We start from the raw sequence: 16,436 nt of genomic DNA, 5'->3' as shown, positions 1-16,436 counted from the left end.
AAACCTGCGTCAGATCATGACAGGTTATGGAAATGCACTGATTCTCAACTGGGCAAGATTTTTGAGCCCCAGGGGCATTCAGCGACGTTTAGAGATTGGCTGTCACAACTGAGAGGTATTCCTGGAATCTGATGGGCTGAAGGCCAGGCATACTACTGCACATCCTACAATGCAAAGACAGCCTCCTACAATAAAGAATTATTTGGTGCCAAATTTGCAAAGGGTCTGGTTAAGAAACCTTGTGACAGTGACACAAGAATTGAAGAGGAAAATTCTTGTTTGGGAAGAACCTGATTTCCATTGCTCACGAAAGTGAATCTTTTCATGACCTCAGTTTCAGTTTCCTTGCTTGAAAACGAAATGGCCGGAAAAGGCCTCGGGTGTCTCTTCTGATTCTCATACTCTATTCACAAATAGTAAAATGGATACTTAGTTTGGTAAAGAGGAAAAAAGGCATTTGGTTTTATAAGAAGTTTGACTTTAGCTTGGATCTTACAAACTGGCTGCCTGCTTAACTGGAATCGTACATATAAAATTCACTGAATCTCTTTAACAGCGTGCTAACATTTTAAATTAAGCAAGTCACCATCACGTCCTAGTCCTCAGCGAGCAGGTGGCGCTCAAAGCTAACAAAGTAAGCCACGTACTTCATTTTTTGCAATGTACCTCATTTTTACCATGGCTTGACTAGCAGGGATTGTTCAATTCCGACTCTGTGTGTATTTATACATAATTATGTAAGGTATATATATCTATATAAATATTATATATCTATACAAATATTATGTGTATATAAAAATTATATATATACCTATAATTATATATATTATATAAATGTTATATATATAAATATTATATAAATGTTATATATATTTCACATAAATGTTATATATAAATATTTTCTACATCTATTTTTATATATAATATATTTATTTATATATAAATATTTTATATGTGTATATATATATATGTATATATATAAATCCACAATCAATAGATAGCCTTTGGTTTTTTCTAAACTATGGCCAAAAATATAAAGGAATGCTTAGGATAAGCTAAAGTTTAATTTTAAAGAAAGTACCATCGTAACTGTCAATAGCATCCCGCAAACCAACTGCATTAAAGAAGTAATTTTCTTAATCATACCTTCAAGTGAGTTGGTGAATTCTGAAGTGAGAAATGTTGGAATAGTAAACGGGTGAGCTTCAAAACCATCATATACACAACTCTCACTGTGATTTCTAGCAAGCGTATTCCTTGTTATATGCAGACAATCAAGTGACAAAGACAGCTAAAAGCTGGAGAAAATTATCATTAAACTCCAGCGATGTCAGCTCCTTTGCCAGTATTATCTAATGCAATTACTAAGTGAACATGTAAGCAAATTGATATTTACATAAACTGGCCAGGAAAAAGGCTAGAATTTGTAGTCATCAAAGTTACATTCACAGCAACAGGAAGAGGAGCAAATAAAGACAATGCTAAAATTAAGAAAATATGACGGGAAAATCAGAAGTTAATGCAGCAGCAGATTCTTGGGGAGTGCTGCGTGGGAAGGATGAAATTCAAGCAATACGCAATCCTTGCAAAACTATGCAAGAAAAAGCAAAAATATATACGAGACCTGAAAAATGAGTCGTGGCCAGCGGTTACAAAAGAATGCTACGTGCAATCTCTATAGGAATAAATTTATATTATATATATTATTTTTCTATAGGAATAAATATTTACATAAACTGATCAGGAAAAAGCCTATCATCTGTAGTCAGCAAAGTTACATTCACAGCAATAGGAAGAGGAGCAAATAAAGAGAGTGATAAAATTAAGAAAATATGACGTGAAAATCAGAATGAAAACCTTAAGTAAATCCAAGAGCAGATTCTCGGGGAGTGGTGCGTGGGGAGGATGAAATTCGAGCAACAAACAATCCTGGCAAAACAAAGCGAGAAAACACAAGAAAGCAAAAGTATATATGAGACCTGAAAAATGGGTTGTGGCCACAGATAATAAAAGAGTGCTATGCAGAAACTGTTTTCAAAGAGGAAGAAAGTATTTCTCAACGCATTTTACAAAGCTAAAAGCATATAAGTAACAAAGCCTCATCCAGATGATCCATCCCTGCCCTCAACACAAATGGGAAATTCCAGCCGTATATAAAGAGTCTAAGTTTATATTGGGAATGCAAGAATACTCCATTTGCAGGATACATTACTTTAATTCACCACTGAAAATCAATTGATAAAATACAGCACTCATTTTTAAATTTTTTAAAACCCCAAGTCAAATTTCAGAGAAAGAGGAATCTTCTTTTCGATCAATCTCATTCTACCCTATCATCAAGCTTACAAGTGAACTAGTTGAGTCAACTCAATTGAAATTAGGGATAAGGTAAGGGCACCAGGTCACCTCCTTATCACTCCTATATGTTTTTTCCACTATGTATAACTAATAGTGAATACTATTAGTATTAGAATAGTGAATACTAACAAAAAGCTTTTTATGAATCAGTAAGAAAAATAAAATTAAGAAGGTAATTTAAAAAGCTAAACATCAATGATCAACTTCAACGATGATTTTAAAAAGTGCCCATCAACATAATGTAGTATTTTCCGGCTATTAGGCTGACAATTTAAAAAATACTAATAACTTTCACTGGAATGGGTGTGGAAAAGACAGCATTCTACACACCATCAGTGAGAAAACACTAATACGTGATTTACCAAGAGTACTATGGAAAAGGTGTATCATAATTTGATAAGCGGGGATACTCACCAGTATACTAAAAAGGAGAATTAGTTATAAAATTGTTATAAAAGGGGCAAAGTGCTTTCACCTAGCAATTCCACTGATAGCAATTCATCTCAAGAAATTAATAGTACAAGCGTGCCAAGATATTTACACAAAGATATTCATAGCAATTCATCTCAAGAAATTAATAGTACAAGCGTGCCAAGATATTTACACAAAGATATTCATAGCATCTTTTTTTTTTTTTGAGACTGAGTCTCTCTTTGCAGCCTAGGCTGGAGTGCAGTGGCACAATCCCACCTCACAGCAATCTGCATCCCAAGATCAAGTGATTCTGCTGCCTCAGCCTCCCGAGTAGCTGGGATTACAAGTGTGCGCCACCACGCCTGGCAAAATTTTTTGTACTTTTAGTAGAGACAGGAAACAAAAATCATTCAAATATTCCTTCACATTTTCAAAAACACTTAAGATACACAATATTGAAGAACATATGCTGGCTCCTTTAATTTGTTCTTCTAATAAAAGAAACAGAACGGAAAAAAGAATTACTTTAGGTTTCTAATCCCTGACGTTTTTGATGTTACCTCTGTATGTAAAACCTCAACTTTTTCCCAATTTTCTGGGGTTGGTATTGTGGAAATCTCAAGGATATTAGTTCTTGGAATTGATTACCATAGATATGATTATGGGTCATATATACAGTCACGGCTATGAAAAGAGACCCAGAGGACGACTAATGTGAAGCAGCCAGCTAAAATACAAATATAATTCAAATTCTGTGCTCTAAAAGGTGGGTAGTAATTTTATTTCACTCTGTCTTTCTAAAAAATTGATAAAAGTCAGTCTGGATGTTTCAGCTATTTGACAGCAAGATGAAAATAAACATGCTACAATATAGAAAGGGACACCACATCTCAAAAACCTGTTCTACAGTAAAGTTTTTGCTAAGTACATTCGTGTCAAAATGTAACGCAATTACTTCTAAATAATACAGAGGCCTTCATTCTAGACTAATTCTAAGTGTTGTCGTAAATTTTAGGTACATTTCACTACTTTAAAATGGCAAACTATTCAAGCAATTTGTACAAAAAAAGGGCTCAATAGTATCTGAAAGTAAATCATTTTACTCCCTCTTAAATTACCTGATAATTATACACAGGCAAATGATATCCAGTGATGACGTGAACTGCTGAATTTGGGTAAGTAGGATGTGCCTAAAAATAAAGTTTACAGTAAGAATGAACGAATATGATAAAACATTTTGTTAATTAGAAATACTATTCCCAATATAAAAAACTATGAAATAGTTTTAAAACATTATTTTTCTACATACAGCGTTGCAGAATTCTAAATGAGTGACTGATTTTATGAAGAAAGAAAGAGTCTGTCAAGTGCTGCCCTTTGGGTGGGGAGGGGGAACAGACAAATGACAAAAGAAGTGACTATTTCGCCAGACAGGTTTACCTTATTTATACTGTGTACTTATGCCCACCCAGAAGTTATTTTTTACGCTGGTGATAAGGCTCTATTAAGACAGACTTCAATGTAAGTTAAATTAATGCATTTGCTGTTTCTTTGTTAAAATACTTCTAAAGGGTTTCGTATCTGACAATATTATAGGGAATTATGAAGTTCTCCTACAAACGTTATGGCTTTTTCTGTACTTCATTTCAAAAAACTAAGGGCAGTATATAATCCGCAACTGGAAAAGAGACAGTATAATGTCTTCTACGTTTCAATAAATACTTACCGACTGAAAACACATACGCAGCATGACACATGAATACACCCAGATTACAGAATGGCTCACAGTAAATGTGAGAAACAGGGCTTTTTTTCTAGCCATCGCTCAGAGGACGAAAAAGAGGCAGAGGTATACCCTACCTGTTTCAAGTACATGGAAAATGTCAACAAACGAGAGACACTGAAGAACTATTTCACCACTATTTTCTTACTTTATTTTCCATCAAAGAAAATGTCTTTTAAACTAAGACATGAATAAAACAAACTAAAAAGAAAATAAACGTTACTTATCGCCAGTAAGTGACAGAGTATGTCAAATCCTACTTTACATATCAAGGTAACCAGGATCAGAGAAATTACATGCCAGACACTCACGGGATTTATAAATATAGTAAAACACATTAGAAATCTACCCATTCCAGAACCAGAATATATCCAGAAGTCAGCAATCTCCATGAGGAGGCATCTGGATATCATTGCAAGTAAAGAATAGCTGGATGAACTGCTAACCTTAGAGAAGAATAAACTAGGCAGACACATGAAGACAGCTGCTTTCAAATATTTTCGGAACTAGTTATATGGGGGGAAAGCAGTTCGGCTGATTTAGAGGTAATACTCTTTTTTCTTCCTATTCTTATTTAAGAGTAATTAATAGCAAAACATTTCTGTTTCTCTTTAACAGATTTTTCTTACGGAGGGTAAAGCCAGAGGCAGATTCCAGGCAGATACATGCTCATTCTAAAGCCACATTAATACTACCTTTCATGGATTGTATAGTCTATCAAAAAGTAACTGAATTCTTATCATTATGTGGACCAGCCACTGCTTAAGCATGCAAAAACCTGGGAGAGAAAAAGGCACTGTTGCTCCCATAGGAGTTTATAATTGGGTTAAAAGAAAGTAACAAAACGTGCCACTTTAATACAAAGAATGATTTAAAAAATTTACAGGCATATATGACATAGAAAAAAATCAAGGAAGAACAGGGAGTATACGTTTGGCGCATTCACTTCACCTGATGTACAGCATAACTCCTTTGCTCCCCAAAAGGCCACTGTGGTGGCATCTTGGGAAAAAAAAAAAAAAAAAAAAAAAAGCAAGCAAAAAAAAAGGAAACCAAAATTATTCAAATATTCCTGTACATTTTCAAAAACACATGAGATACACAATATTGAAGTACTTCTCATGCTGGCTCCTTGGATAACAGAACAAAAGAAACAGAATACAAAAAAGAAGTACTTTAGGTTTCTAATCCCTGAAGTTTCTTGTGGTTACTTCTACATACAAAACCTCACCTTTTCCCCAATTTTCTGGAAATGGCATTGTGGAACTCTCAAAGATATTAATTCTTTGAATTTGTTACCACACATATGATTATGGGTCACAGATATAGTCGTATCGTTGAAACGACACCCAGAGAACTACTAACATGAAGCAGCAAGCTAAAATAAAAATACAACTGGAATTCCGTGCTCTAAGAATTGGGTAAAGCTTTTATTTCACTCTGTATCTCTATAAAATTCAGCAAAGTCAGTCTGTATGTTTCAGCTCTTAGACAGCAAACAGAACAAAATACATGCTGAAACAAAGACGGAAACACAAATCTCAGAAATTGTTCTACAGAAAAGTTATCGCTAGGTACCCTCAACAGCAAACATAACAAAATACATGCTGAAACAAAGACGGAAACACAAATCTCAGAAATTGTTCTACAGAAAAGTTATTGCTAAGTACCCTCCTGTCACAATACTCTCTCATCACTTCTAAACGATACAGAGGGCTTCATTACGCTAATTCTAAGTGTTTTCTTAAATTTTAGGTACATTTCACTAGTTTAAAATGACAAACTATTCAGGCAATTTGTATAAACAAGTGGGAGGCCTCAATAGTAGCTGAAAGTAAATCGTTTTACTCCCTCTTCAATTACCTGATAATTATATACAAGCAACTGATATCCAGTGATGACCTGACCTGCTGAATTTGGGTAAGCAGGATAAGCCTGAAAATAAAGTTTACAGAAAGAATGGATTAATACGGTAAAACATTTTTTTTTTAATTAGAAAGAATTACCATTCCCAATATAACAAAAATACGAAAAACTTTGAAATAGTAATTACTTTTCTATACACAGCAATGTAGAATTCTAAAAGAATGACTGACTTCATGAAGAAACAAACATTCTCTGTCAAGCGCTACCCTTTGGGTGGGGAGGAGGAAGAGACAAATGACAAAAGAAGTGACTATTGCACCAGCCAAAGTTTACTTTATTTATACTGCGTACTTATGCCCACCCAGAAGTTATTTCTTACACTGGTGATAAGGCTCTATTAAGACAGATTTCAACCTAAGTTAAGTTAATACATTCGCTCCTTCTTTGGCAAAATACTTCCAGACTGTTTTGTATTTGACAATACTATAGGGTAATACTGTAGTTCTTCGACAGATGTTACGGCTTTCTCTGTACTTCATTTCCTAAAAGTAAGGGCAGTATATACACCACAAATGGAAAAGAGACAGTATAATGTCCTCGACGTTTCAATAAATACTTACTAATTAAAAACACACAGGTAGCAGCATTCATGAATACACCCACATTCAGTAATGGCTCACCGTAAATGCTAGAAACAAGTAGGGCTTTTCTTCTAGCCACTGCTCCGAGAAGGAAAAAGAAGACGACGTGTACCCTACACGTTTCAAGTACACGGAAAATATCAACAAATGAGAGACACTGAAGAACTATTTCACTACTATTTTGTTACTTTATTTTCCGTCAAAGAAAAGGTCTTTTAAACACACACAGAAATGAAAGGAACGAAGAACAAAATAAACCTTATTTATCACCACTAAGTGACAGAGGATGTCAAATCCCACTTTAAATATCAAAGCAACCAGCATCAGAGAAATGACATGCCAGAAACTCACGGGATTTATAAATAGAGTAAAAGAGATCAGAAATCTACCCATCCCAGAACCAGAATATATCCAGAAGTCAGCAATTTATATGACGAGGCATCTGGAAAGCATTGCAAGCAAAGAATAGCTGGGTTAACTCCTAACCTTAGAGAACAATAAATTAGGCAGACACATAAGGAGAGCGGCTTCCAAATACTTTAGGAACTAGTTATATGGGGTGAAAAAGGAAGAGATAGGAAGAGATTTGTTCATGTGTCTAAAGAGGTCATTTCTGAGAGAAAGCCTTGCCAATATATACTTGGCAAGATTTTTAGCTCAAATAACCAACACTAAGAATAAGAAATTTCTAACAAAAGTAACAAATTTCCCATTACTCACACTGTTCAAACAGGGATTCCATTGCCACTTACTATGGAAAGTGTAGATACAATTCCACAGACGCAAGGATGACTACAATAAACAAGAGAACAGGAACATAAGCAGTTCTTACCTGAACGTACTGAGTTACAGGATTCAGCGTGATTAGGGGCTGCAGGCAAGTTTCAGTGTTTGGATTCCTCCAGACGTTCTGAAACTGTGGTGGAGGAGGAGGATTAAATACCAAAGGACATGGCTGCACATGACGAGCACCTTTTTGAAAAGCAAGAAGAAAAAAGCCTACTTTTAGTTATTTGAAAAGCTACCCGGGTCAAAAAAGAACAATTTCTTTTCCTACTCACAGAACTTTTGTTTCCTGATTGCAGGGCCCAGCTTCAGCTTTTTACCCTGGAGATGTATCTGTGACTGAAAAGAGAACAGTAACAAAACTAGAATCCATTTTCAAGTCTTAGCTTCCAAGACTTGGGTAAACACCTAACGTCTTCTAAAGTGCCTATCATCATAGACGATCAGTGACAACTACGCACCAAATTAAATTTTGTCATCATGAAGCTACCTTACTTACCCTTGCCACTCTAATCAGTGTCAAGAGGCATCAAGTGAAAGTTGATCAAAAACTTTTCATCACCCTGACTCCAACCCTTCCTGTCTGTAGTTCGTGAACCTAGGTGTCCAGTCAAAAATAAACAGCATCTATCAAGTTATGGGAGGTTACTCTGAGTTTGGATTTTGAACAGGAAGTCTAGCTTTCTCCAAATTTTACACAAGTCTGAGTATATCACTAACACTCAACGTCGTATCAGTAAGATAAATAAGAGATTTTTCTATTAGACTACTTACTTCTACTATCTTCTGGACATCCACGTCATCAACAAATGAAACAAATCCATAGCTATAAAGGCAGATAAATGAAGCATAAAATCACCATCATACAGTACATGGTTCAGAACGTCTACTATTCTATATACAGAAGTGATCATGACCAAAGTTGAATAATATACCATGATAAGTATTTGCTAACATGCACATGACAGATCCTCTACAAATACTACTTTTTCTTAAGCAGAACTATGTCAAAATGTGCTAGATTAGGGCAGTGTGAAAACTTCATTGATTAACAAAGAGTTCACATCTGTGAACCTGAATTTAACTTACTATCTAAGACAAGGTGGTTAAAATTTAAGATGCGGTGCAGCGTATGAAAAAAACAATTATGTGAGAAAACTGATTAACTCATCTGTATGAAATAAAAATTGCAGACATTTCAAATCAAACATTAGAAAAATGATTAAATAAAAGAACTGGTAATAACCTTTTATCCCCTACGTGAAAGAAATTAACACCGCAACAATTTCATTTATACAAGGGTCAGAATATCAGTTTTGAAGTCTTGTCTCATACCTATAGAACAGGGGACTAGAGTTCAGATATTTTTGATAAAATTACTCACCCTTTGGACACACCACTTCGATTCGTGATCATCTTCACTTCTTTCACTGAACCGTGTCTACCAAAGCAGCTTCTGATCTCAGCTTCATCCGTCTATGGAACAGAATTGAACGTCAGAGTAAAAATTCAGCATTCAAAAATTTCAACTTTACTACAATTTTACTACCATGAGGGGGAAATTTCTTCCCCATTTATCCCCAAAATGACCAGTAGCTCTTTGTCAAAGGTATTTTTAGTACCTATGGGTCAAACCTAAAAGCAATTCTAAACCTCCATGAAGTACAAAAACACATTAAGTTTGTAACAGGGCCCAAATCCCATTGTTCATAATGTATTTTAAGGTAAAAATGAGGTATGAATACAATACCCTATCATCAATTCCACCAACAAAAACAGTGTTTGGCATGATTTTGCCTTCTGGTAAGACCCAGCCTTGGCTAGCGGCAGCTGATGAAGACTGGGTGCTGGCCTCTCTGCAGATGGTTGAGTTGGGAGTCTCAGGATTTGCAGCAGACTGTAATTTGGAAAGTAGACATCATAATTACATATGCAGGCAAAACCCATACACAATGTGAAATATCATTTTTGTATTTTAAGTATATTTTATATAAATTACTTTCATTGTCAATTAGTCACCAGTGCAGCTCAGTGCAGGCTCAGGATTTAAACTAATCAGAGGACATCAGCATGGAATTTTAACCAAAGGATATAGTACTTTCTTAAACCTACTGCCGCTCATCACCGAGTCTTGTATAATGCTGTGGAAGAATACTCAGTCAGTATTTGTGAAAATACTCTGTGAAGTAGTTAAAAAAGACACCCCAAACTAGAAAGTTTAGATTTGTAAAAGTTAAAGTTATTAAAATCATCCTGTTCTATATTCATGAACAACTTTTCACTTTACTGAGTAGACTAAAGATAAACCTTACAAAAACAAAACAAACAAACAAACAAAAAAGCCGCACCAGAAAGAAAATAAGCCTCAATGTTTTAAACCAATTTCTTATAATCCTCTTCCCTAACGCTAGGGTGTTCAAAGCGTCTTTTGAAATAACATTTTTCTTCCTGAGTAACACGAAATCAGTCCATCTGATAATTCTAATTTTCACAGTGGGCTGATAGATATAAATCATGCCATCTTTATTTTCAGATAAAAAAACACATACATATAACTCATTAATTTTCTAGATTCTGATCAGAACTGTCTTTATTCTTTCCACTGTTGACTCTAAGGTTAAGGTAAAATTTTCTGAAGTAGTATTCGTAACTAATATATATGTTGGACAAACAATATAGCACAGTGAAACAAAAATTAATTTAGTCAGGAGATCTAGGTTTATGTCACTTACAGGTAAGTGGTTAAAAGCCACCTATTTGCCAACTGCGTATGTGTGGGCAAACTGCTTTGAGAATGAAATGAGATAACATCTGTGAATTCATTTTGTACGTATAAAGTGGTAAAAGTGGTAATGCCAATGTAAGTTAGTGTCCTGTTATTTGAATTTCTTTTCAGCCGATTTGTTTTCAAGTTTCTTTTTTGGCTTCACTATTTAGCTGACTTATTTTGAAAAAAATTTTAATTAAGAACTAATTGAAACATCAGGAAACTATGACACATCAATAACTTAAAAATCATTGATGAAGTGCTGTTGACTTTAAAAGGTAAGTACAAACAGCTGCAAAAGACAAAACTATTACACATACACCTGTCTGAAAGAAAACAAAAGACGAAAGAAACTGTACATCTTTTTGAACAACACAGTAATGTTACAGAAGTTAAGAAGAAAGGTGGGTTCCTGCTTCGCTAATTAGATGCTAGAAGTTACTGAGTCTACACAGCTTTACTACACACGAAATCTAAATTGTCACATCAACTAAAGCCGAGGTTACTGCATTTCTCTATTCTTTCGTGCTTGTACCTGCTATTTTGGGTTTGCAACTCATTCCTAATTCTTTCCTTTAACAGCGTTATTTCATGACAATGATGTGGAAGAAAAATTTACAACACTATTTTTAAAGTTTTTCCTTTCTAAAAATGTCTTCCATTATTGTTTTTTCCAAATGACATTAAGCTGCATTATCTTGAACTACTGGGAACCTGCTTAGATTGCCCTTCCCTGTAGACAATTTACCGATTCCTTCTCACTTCATTCAGAAATCCCAAACAGAATAAAACAAAACAAAACAAAAGAAATTCTGAAACTCTTGTAGTTTCTTTCTCTCCTTTTCAACTCCCCCTTGATTTGTGGATGAACTTTGGATATGTTTTTCTTTGATAAGCAAGCTATATTACGGTATTGTCTCTGCACCACAGTGTTTGGATGTATTTTAATTTAGAAATGTAACATCTGGCAGAAACCTGCGTCAGATCATGACAGGTTATGGAAATGCACTGATTCTCAACTGGGCAAGATTTTTGAGCCCCAGGGGCATTCAGCGACGTTTAGAGATTGGCTGTCACAACTGAGAGGTATTCCTGGAATCTGATGGGCTGAAGGCCAGGCATACTACTGCACATCCTACAATGCAAAGACAGCCTCCTACAATAAAGAATTATTTGGTGCCAAATTTGCAAAGGGTCTGGTTAAGAAACCTTGTGACAGTGCCACAAGAATTGAAGAGGAAAATTCTTGTTTGGGAAGAACCTGATTTCCATTGCTCACGAAAGTGAATCTTTTCATGACCTCAGTTTCAGTTTCCTTGCTTGAAAACAAAATGGCCGGAAAAGGCCTCGGGTGTCTCTTCTGATTCTCATACTCTATACATAATTAGTAAAATGGATACTCAGTTTGGGAAAGAGGAAAAAAGGCATTTGACTTTATAAGAAGTTTGACTTTAGCTTGGATCTTACAAACTGGCTGCCTGCTTAACTGGAATCGTACATATAAAATTCACTGAATCTCTTTAACAGCGTGGCAACATTTTAAATTAAGCAAGTCACCATCACGTCCTAGTCCTCAGCGAGCAGGTGGCGCTCAAAGCTAACAAAGTAAGCCATGTACTTCATTTTTGGCAATGTACCTCATTTTTACCACGGCTTGACTAGCAGGGATTGTTCAATTCCGACTCTGTGTGTATTTATACATAATTATATAATGTACATATATATATATAAAAAAAAAACACAATCAATAGATAGCCTTTGCTTATTTCTAAACTATGGTCAAAAATATAAAGGAATGCTTAGGATAAGCTGAAGTTTAATTTTAAAGAAAGTACCATCATAACCGTCAATAGCATCCTGCCAACAAACTGCTTTAAAGAAGTAATTTTCTTAATCATACCTTCAAGTGAGTTGGTGAATTTTGAAATGAGAAATGTTGGAATAGTAAACAGGGGTAAGCTTCAAGACCATCATATACACAACTCTCATTGCAAATTTCTAGCAAGCACATTTCTTGTTATATGCGGACGGACAATCAAGTGACAAAGACAGCTAAAAGCTGGAAAAAATTATCATTAAACTCCTGCGACGTCAGCTCCTTTGCCAGTATTATCTAATGCAATTACTATGTGAACATGTAAGCAAACTGATATTTACATAAACCGGCCAGGAAAAAGCCCATCATTTGCAGTCATCAAAGTTACATTCACAACAATAGGAAGAGGAACAAATAAAGAGAATGCTAAAATTAAGAAAATACGACGTGAAAATCAGAAGTTAATCCAAGAGCAGATTCTCAGGGAGTGCTGGGCGGGAAGGATGAAATTCAAGCAATAAACAATCCTTGCAAAACTAAGCAAGAAAAAGCAAAAATATATATTGAGACCTGAAAAATGGGTTGTGGCCCGTGGTCACAAAAGAATGTTATGCACAAACTCTATAGGGATAAATTTTGAAATCAACGACATGGTCAACTTGTACAGAAATTTTAATTTTTCCCAAACAATCTTGAAAAAGAACACCCAATGGTATTTGGCTTAGTTTCCCTGGGAGTTTTTTCAACTTGTGAAGAAACAGGCAACTTGGGTGTATGTGGTGTTTCAGAGAGAGGTGCACACAGATACCAGAAACCTGAAGTAAAGATAGAAGACACAGAAGAAGAGATTAAGAAATTTAAACTCTTTTCTTCAATTTTCAAAGAGGAAAAAAGTACTTCTCAATGCATTTTACAAAGGTCAACAGCATATAAGCAACAAAGCCTCATCAAGATGGTCCAACCCTCTCCTCAACACAAATGCAAAACTCCAGTAGTAAAGAATATAGTTTATATTGGCAATGCAAGAATACTCCATTCGCAGGATACGCTACTTTAATTCATCATTGAAAAAGTATTTAATAAAATACAGCATTCATTTTTCAATCTTTTAAAAACCCAAGTAAAATAGAAATAGAGGATTCTTATTTTCTATCAATCTAATTCTACCCTATCGTTAAGCTTACAGTGAAATACTACAGCCATCTCCACTGAAAATAGGAATAAGGTAAGGGCACCACGGCTCCTCATCGTTACTACTATATGTATTTTCCCACTATGTATGACAACTGCGAGTATTAATACAGAGTTTTTATGAGTCAATAAGGGAAATAAAATTAAAAAGGAAATTTAAAAAGCTAATGATCAATGATCAACTTCATTGATGATTTAAAAAAGTGCACATCAACATAGTGTAATATTATCCAGCTATTAGGTTGACAATGTAAAAAATCCTAATACCGTTCATTAGAAAGGGTGTGGAACAGAGATCACTCTACCCACCATCAGTGGGAAAATACTGACACATGCTTTACCAAGAGTACCTTGGAAAAGGTCTATCATAATTTGATAGGGGGATACTCACCACTATACTAATGAGGAGCATAATTTAAAATTGTTATGAAATGGCAAAGCACTTCCACCCAGCAATGCCACTTACAGCAATTCATCTCAAGGAATTAATAGTACAAGTGTGCCAAGATTAATTTACACAACGACATTCACAGCATTTTTTTTTTTTTTTTTTTTTTTTGAGACTGAGTCTCCCTTTCTTGCCTAGGCTGGAATGCAGTGGCACCATCTCAGCTCACTGCAACCTGCTTCCCAGGTTCAAATGATTCTCCTGCCTCAGCCTCCCGAGTAGCTGGGATTACAAGTGCACGCCACCATGCCTGGCTAATTTTTCGTATTTTTAGTACCGATGGGGTTTCACCATGTTAATCAGGCTGTTCTCGAAATCCTGACCTCCAGTGATCTGCCCACCTCAGTCTCCCAAAGTGTTGGGAATACAGGCGTGAACCACGGCGCCCAGCCCATGATAGTTTCAATACTGAAAAAGTATTCATCATAAGGGAATTCAGTAAAACAACAGCATAATTTTTAACATGATATACTGAAAGTTATCTTCAGAATAATACCCACATTAACTGAAAGCTGCAAGTTGTAAAATAGTATTAAGCAGTACTATGTGACTTTTGTAAAAGTTGGCCTATCTATATGCAATCGCAATACACGCACAAAAATAAGCTGGAAGGGCATTCATGCATCAAAATTTAACTGTGGTTTTATGTGTTGGTATTAAGATGGACTGCTATTTTCTTACTGTGATTGTTTTCAAATGAGTAAATATACTACTTTTATAATCAGGAAAAAAACCTAATGAAACTGTAAGCATTTCTTCCCTTTACCTCTAAAAATGAAAAGTATTATTGTAAATAATTGTAACTTATAAATCAAGGTGACTTTTTATTAGCATGGATAACATGTTGCACACTTATGACACATAATAGTTGCTTATATATATTTAATGTTTATACATGGTAATATAAACCGTGTGTAAAACTCCTTTTATCTCTAAAAATGAAAAGACAGAATTATCAATGCAGACACACACACACAGAGCATGTAACACGTGTGTTTGACTCAGTGTTTGGTCAGCGTATTCAGAGCCACATCTGTGACGGCGCTCAACGAACGCTGGGCATTTACCAAACTCGCAGGAATGCACACCCAACATTATCTACCAATTGGACATTTTGTCAAAGATTCCTGGTTTATCTAGAAGGGAAAAATTGTGCCTGGAGTTTAAAAATTCTAAAATTCTCAACGGTAACTACTGAAGCCAACCTCTTGCCACAAAGATAGCGTCGAGTGAGCTTTTGTGCCTGTCGCCGCCGCAGGAGGGAGCCGCCATCAGCAAGTCCCCAGCAGCCGCTAGCCGCGAAAGGACCAGAGGCACTTCCCACCCAGCCCCCTCAGCTAGTGGGCCATGCCTTCAGGCCCCCACAAACCCCACCAACCCACCCCACCCAGTACAAGCACACTCAGGCCCCCACAAACCCCACCAACCCACCCCACCCAGTACAAGCACCAGGAGGGAACCACTTCCTGAAGAAGTTCCGGCCCTCCCAATTGAAGGGAGCCAAGTCCCTCAGCAGGCCCGCGGCCATCTTGCAGAGCCACCGGGAGAGCGTCAGAAATGAAGTTGGCGGGGTGGGGGCGCATGGGAGTGGGGGAGGGGGAAAGGGCGCCTAGGAGTGGAGGTGGGGACGCGTGGGGGTGGGGAACCCACACCCCAAATCGCTACCAGGAGAGAACCTGGGGCAGGAAATGGGTTCTGCACGAAGGCTGTGGCCCTTGCAAGCGAACTGTGAGGCAGCGCGTCCTGGGGACCCACGCCATGCTCGCTGTCCCGCCACTTCTGTGCCTGCCTCTCTCTGTGTGTGTGGGCCGCACTGCTGCCAGGCCGCCTCGCCCCACCCTGCGGGTCACGGCTCCTAATGCGTCCAGGCGGGTGGCCCCGAAACAGGAAAACCGAGGATAAGGCGCAGCCTGGTTTCACCCACCGGTGAAAACCCCACAGGCCTCGCCCCTCAGGTCTTTCCTTCAACTCACCATGATGGCGGCAGGCAGCAGCTCCCCACAGGCTCAAGGAGGAACAGAGGCTGTGTTTCACCCACCACTTCTGGGTCCGCTGGTGAAGTCCGCTGGAACCCGCTGTGGGGCTTCGAGTGGTCAAAGGAGCCAAAGGCGAAGGTGTAAGGAAAACCAAGGGCGGGTGAACCCTCGGAGGTAGAACCGCCAGGCTGAGGCGCGCAGGCCGACTGAGGCGTGGACCGGGGGCCTCTGGGAGGTGGCTCCTGTGCCGGGTATCGGGGCGCGTGGTATCGGCCTCAGCCAATGGGTGGCAGCGCTCACGCCCCCTGGAGGGTGGAGGCCTGCGGGGGATGACGGCGTCCCCCACGCTGTGGGTGGGTAGAGGACGCAGGGTACGCAGTGCGTGTGTGC

At 37.4% G+C, this 16,436-nt stretch overlaps 1 protein-coding gene across 1 annotated transcript in view; it reads right to left on the bottom strand.

Moving 5' to 3' along the window:
• The window catches only part of LOC129025947 (deleted in azoospermia protein 4-like), a 64,741-nt gene extending 48,516 nt beyond the window's left edge, over positions 1-16,225 (bottom strand). The window contains exons 1-8 of the mRNA XM_063660935.1: positions 16,044-16,225; positions 9,599-9,745; positions 9,233-9,324; positions 8,623-8,674; positions 8,124-8,187; positions 7,895-8,034; positions 6,419-6,490; positions 3,891-3,962 (exon numbers count right to left, since the gene is read on the bottom strand). Coding sequence (XP_063517005.1) covers positions 3,891-3,962; positions 6,419-6,490; positions 7,895-8,034; positions 8,124-8,187; positions 8,623-8,674; positions 9,233-9,324; positions 9,599-9,745; positions 16,044-16,046 — 642 coding nt within the window. The 5' untranslated portion in view covers positions 16,047-16,225. The remainder of the gene's footprint in view (positions 1-3,890; positions 3,963-6,418; positions 6,491-7,894; positions 8,035-8,123; positions 8,188-8,622; positions 8,675-9,232; positions 9,325-9,598; positions 9,746-16,043) is intronic.
• Between the last annotated feature and the right edge of the window lie 211 nt (positions 16,226-16,436).

Source organism: Pongo pygmaeus, chromosome Y (assembly GCF_028885625.2).
Source record: "Pongo pygmaeus isolate AG05252 chromosome Y, NHGRI_mPonPyg2-v2.0_pri, whole genome shotgun sequence".
Classification (NCBI taxonomy): domain Eukaryota; kingdom Metazoa; phylum Chordata; class Mammalia; order Primates; family Hominidae; genus Pongo; species Pongo pygmaeus.
This window is presented reverse-complemented; position numbering and strand designations above follow the sequence as displayed.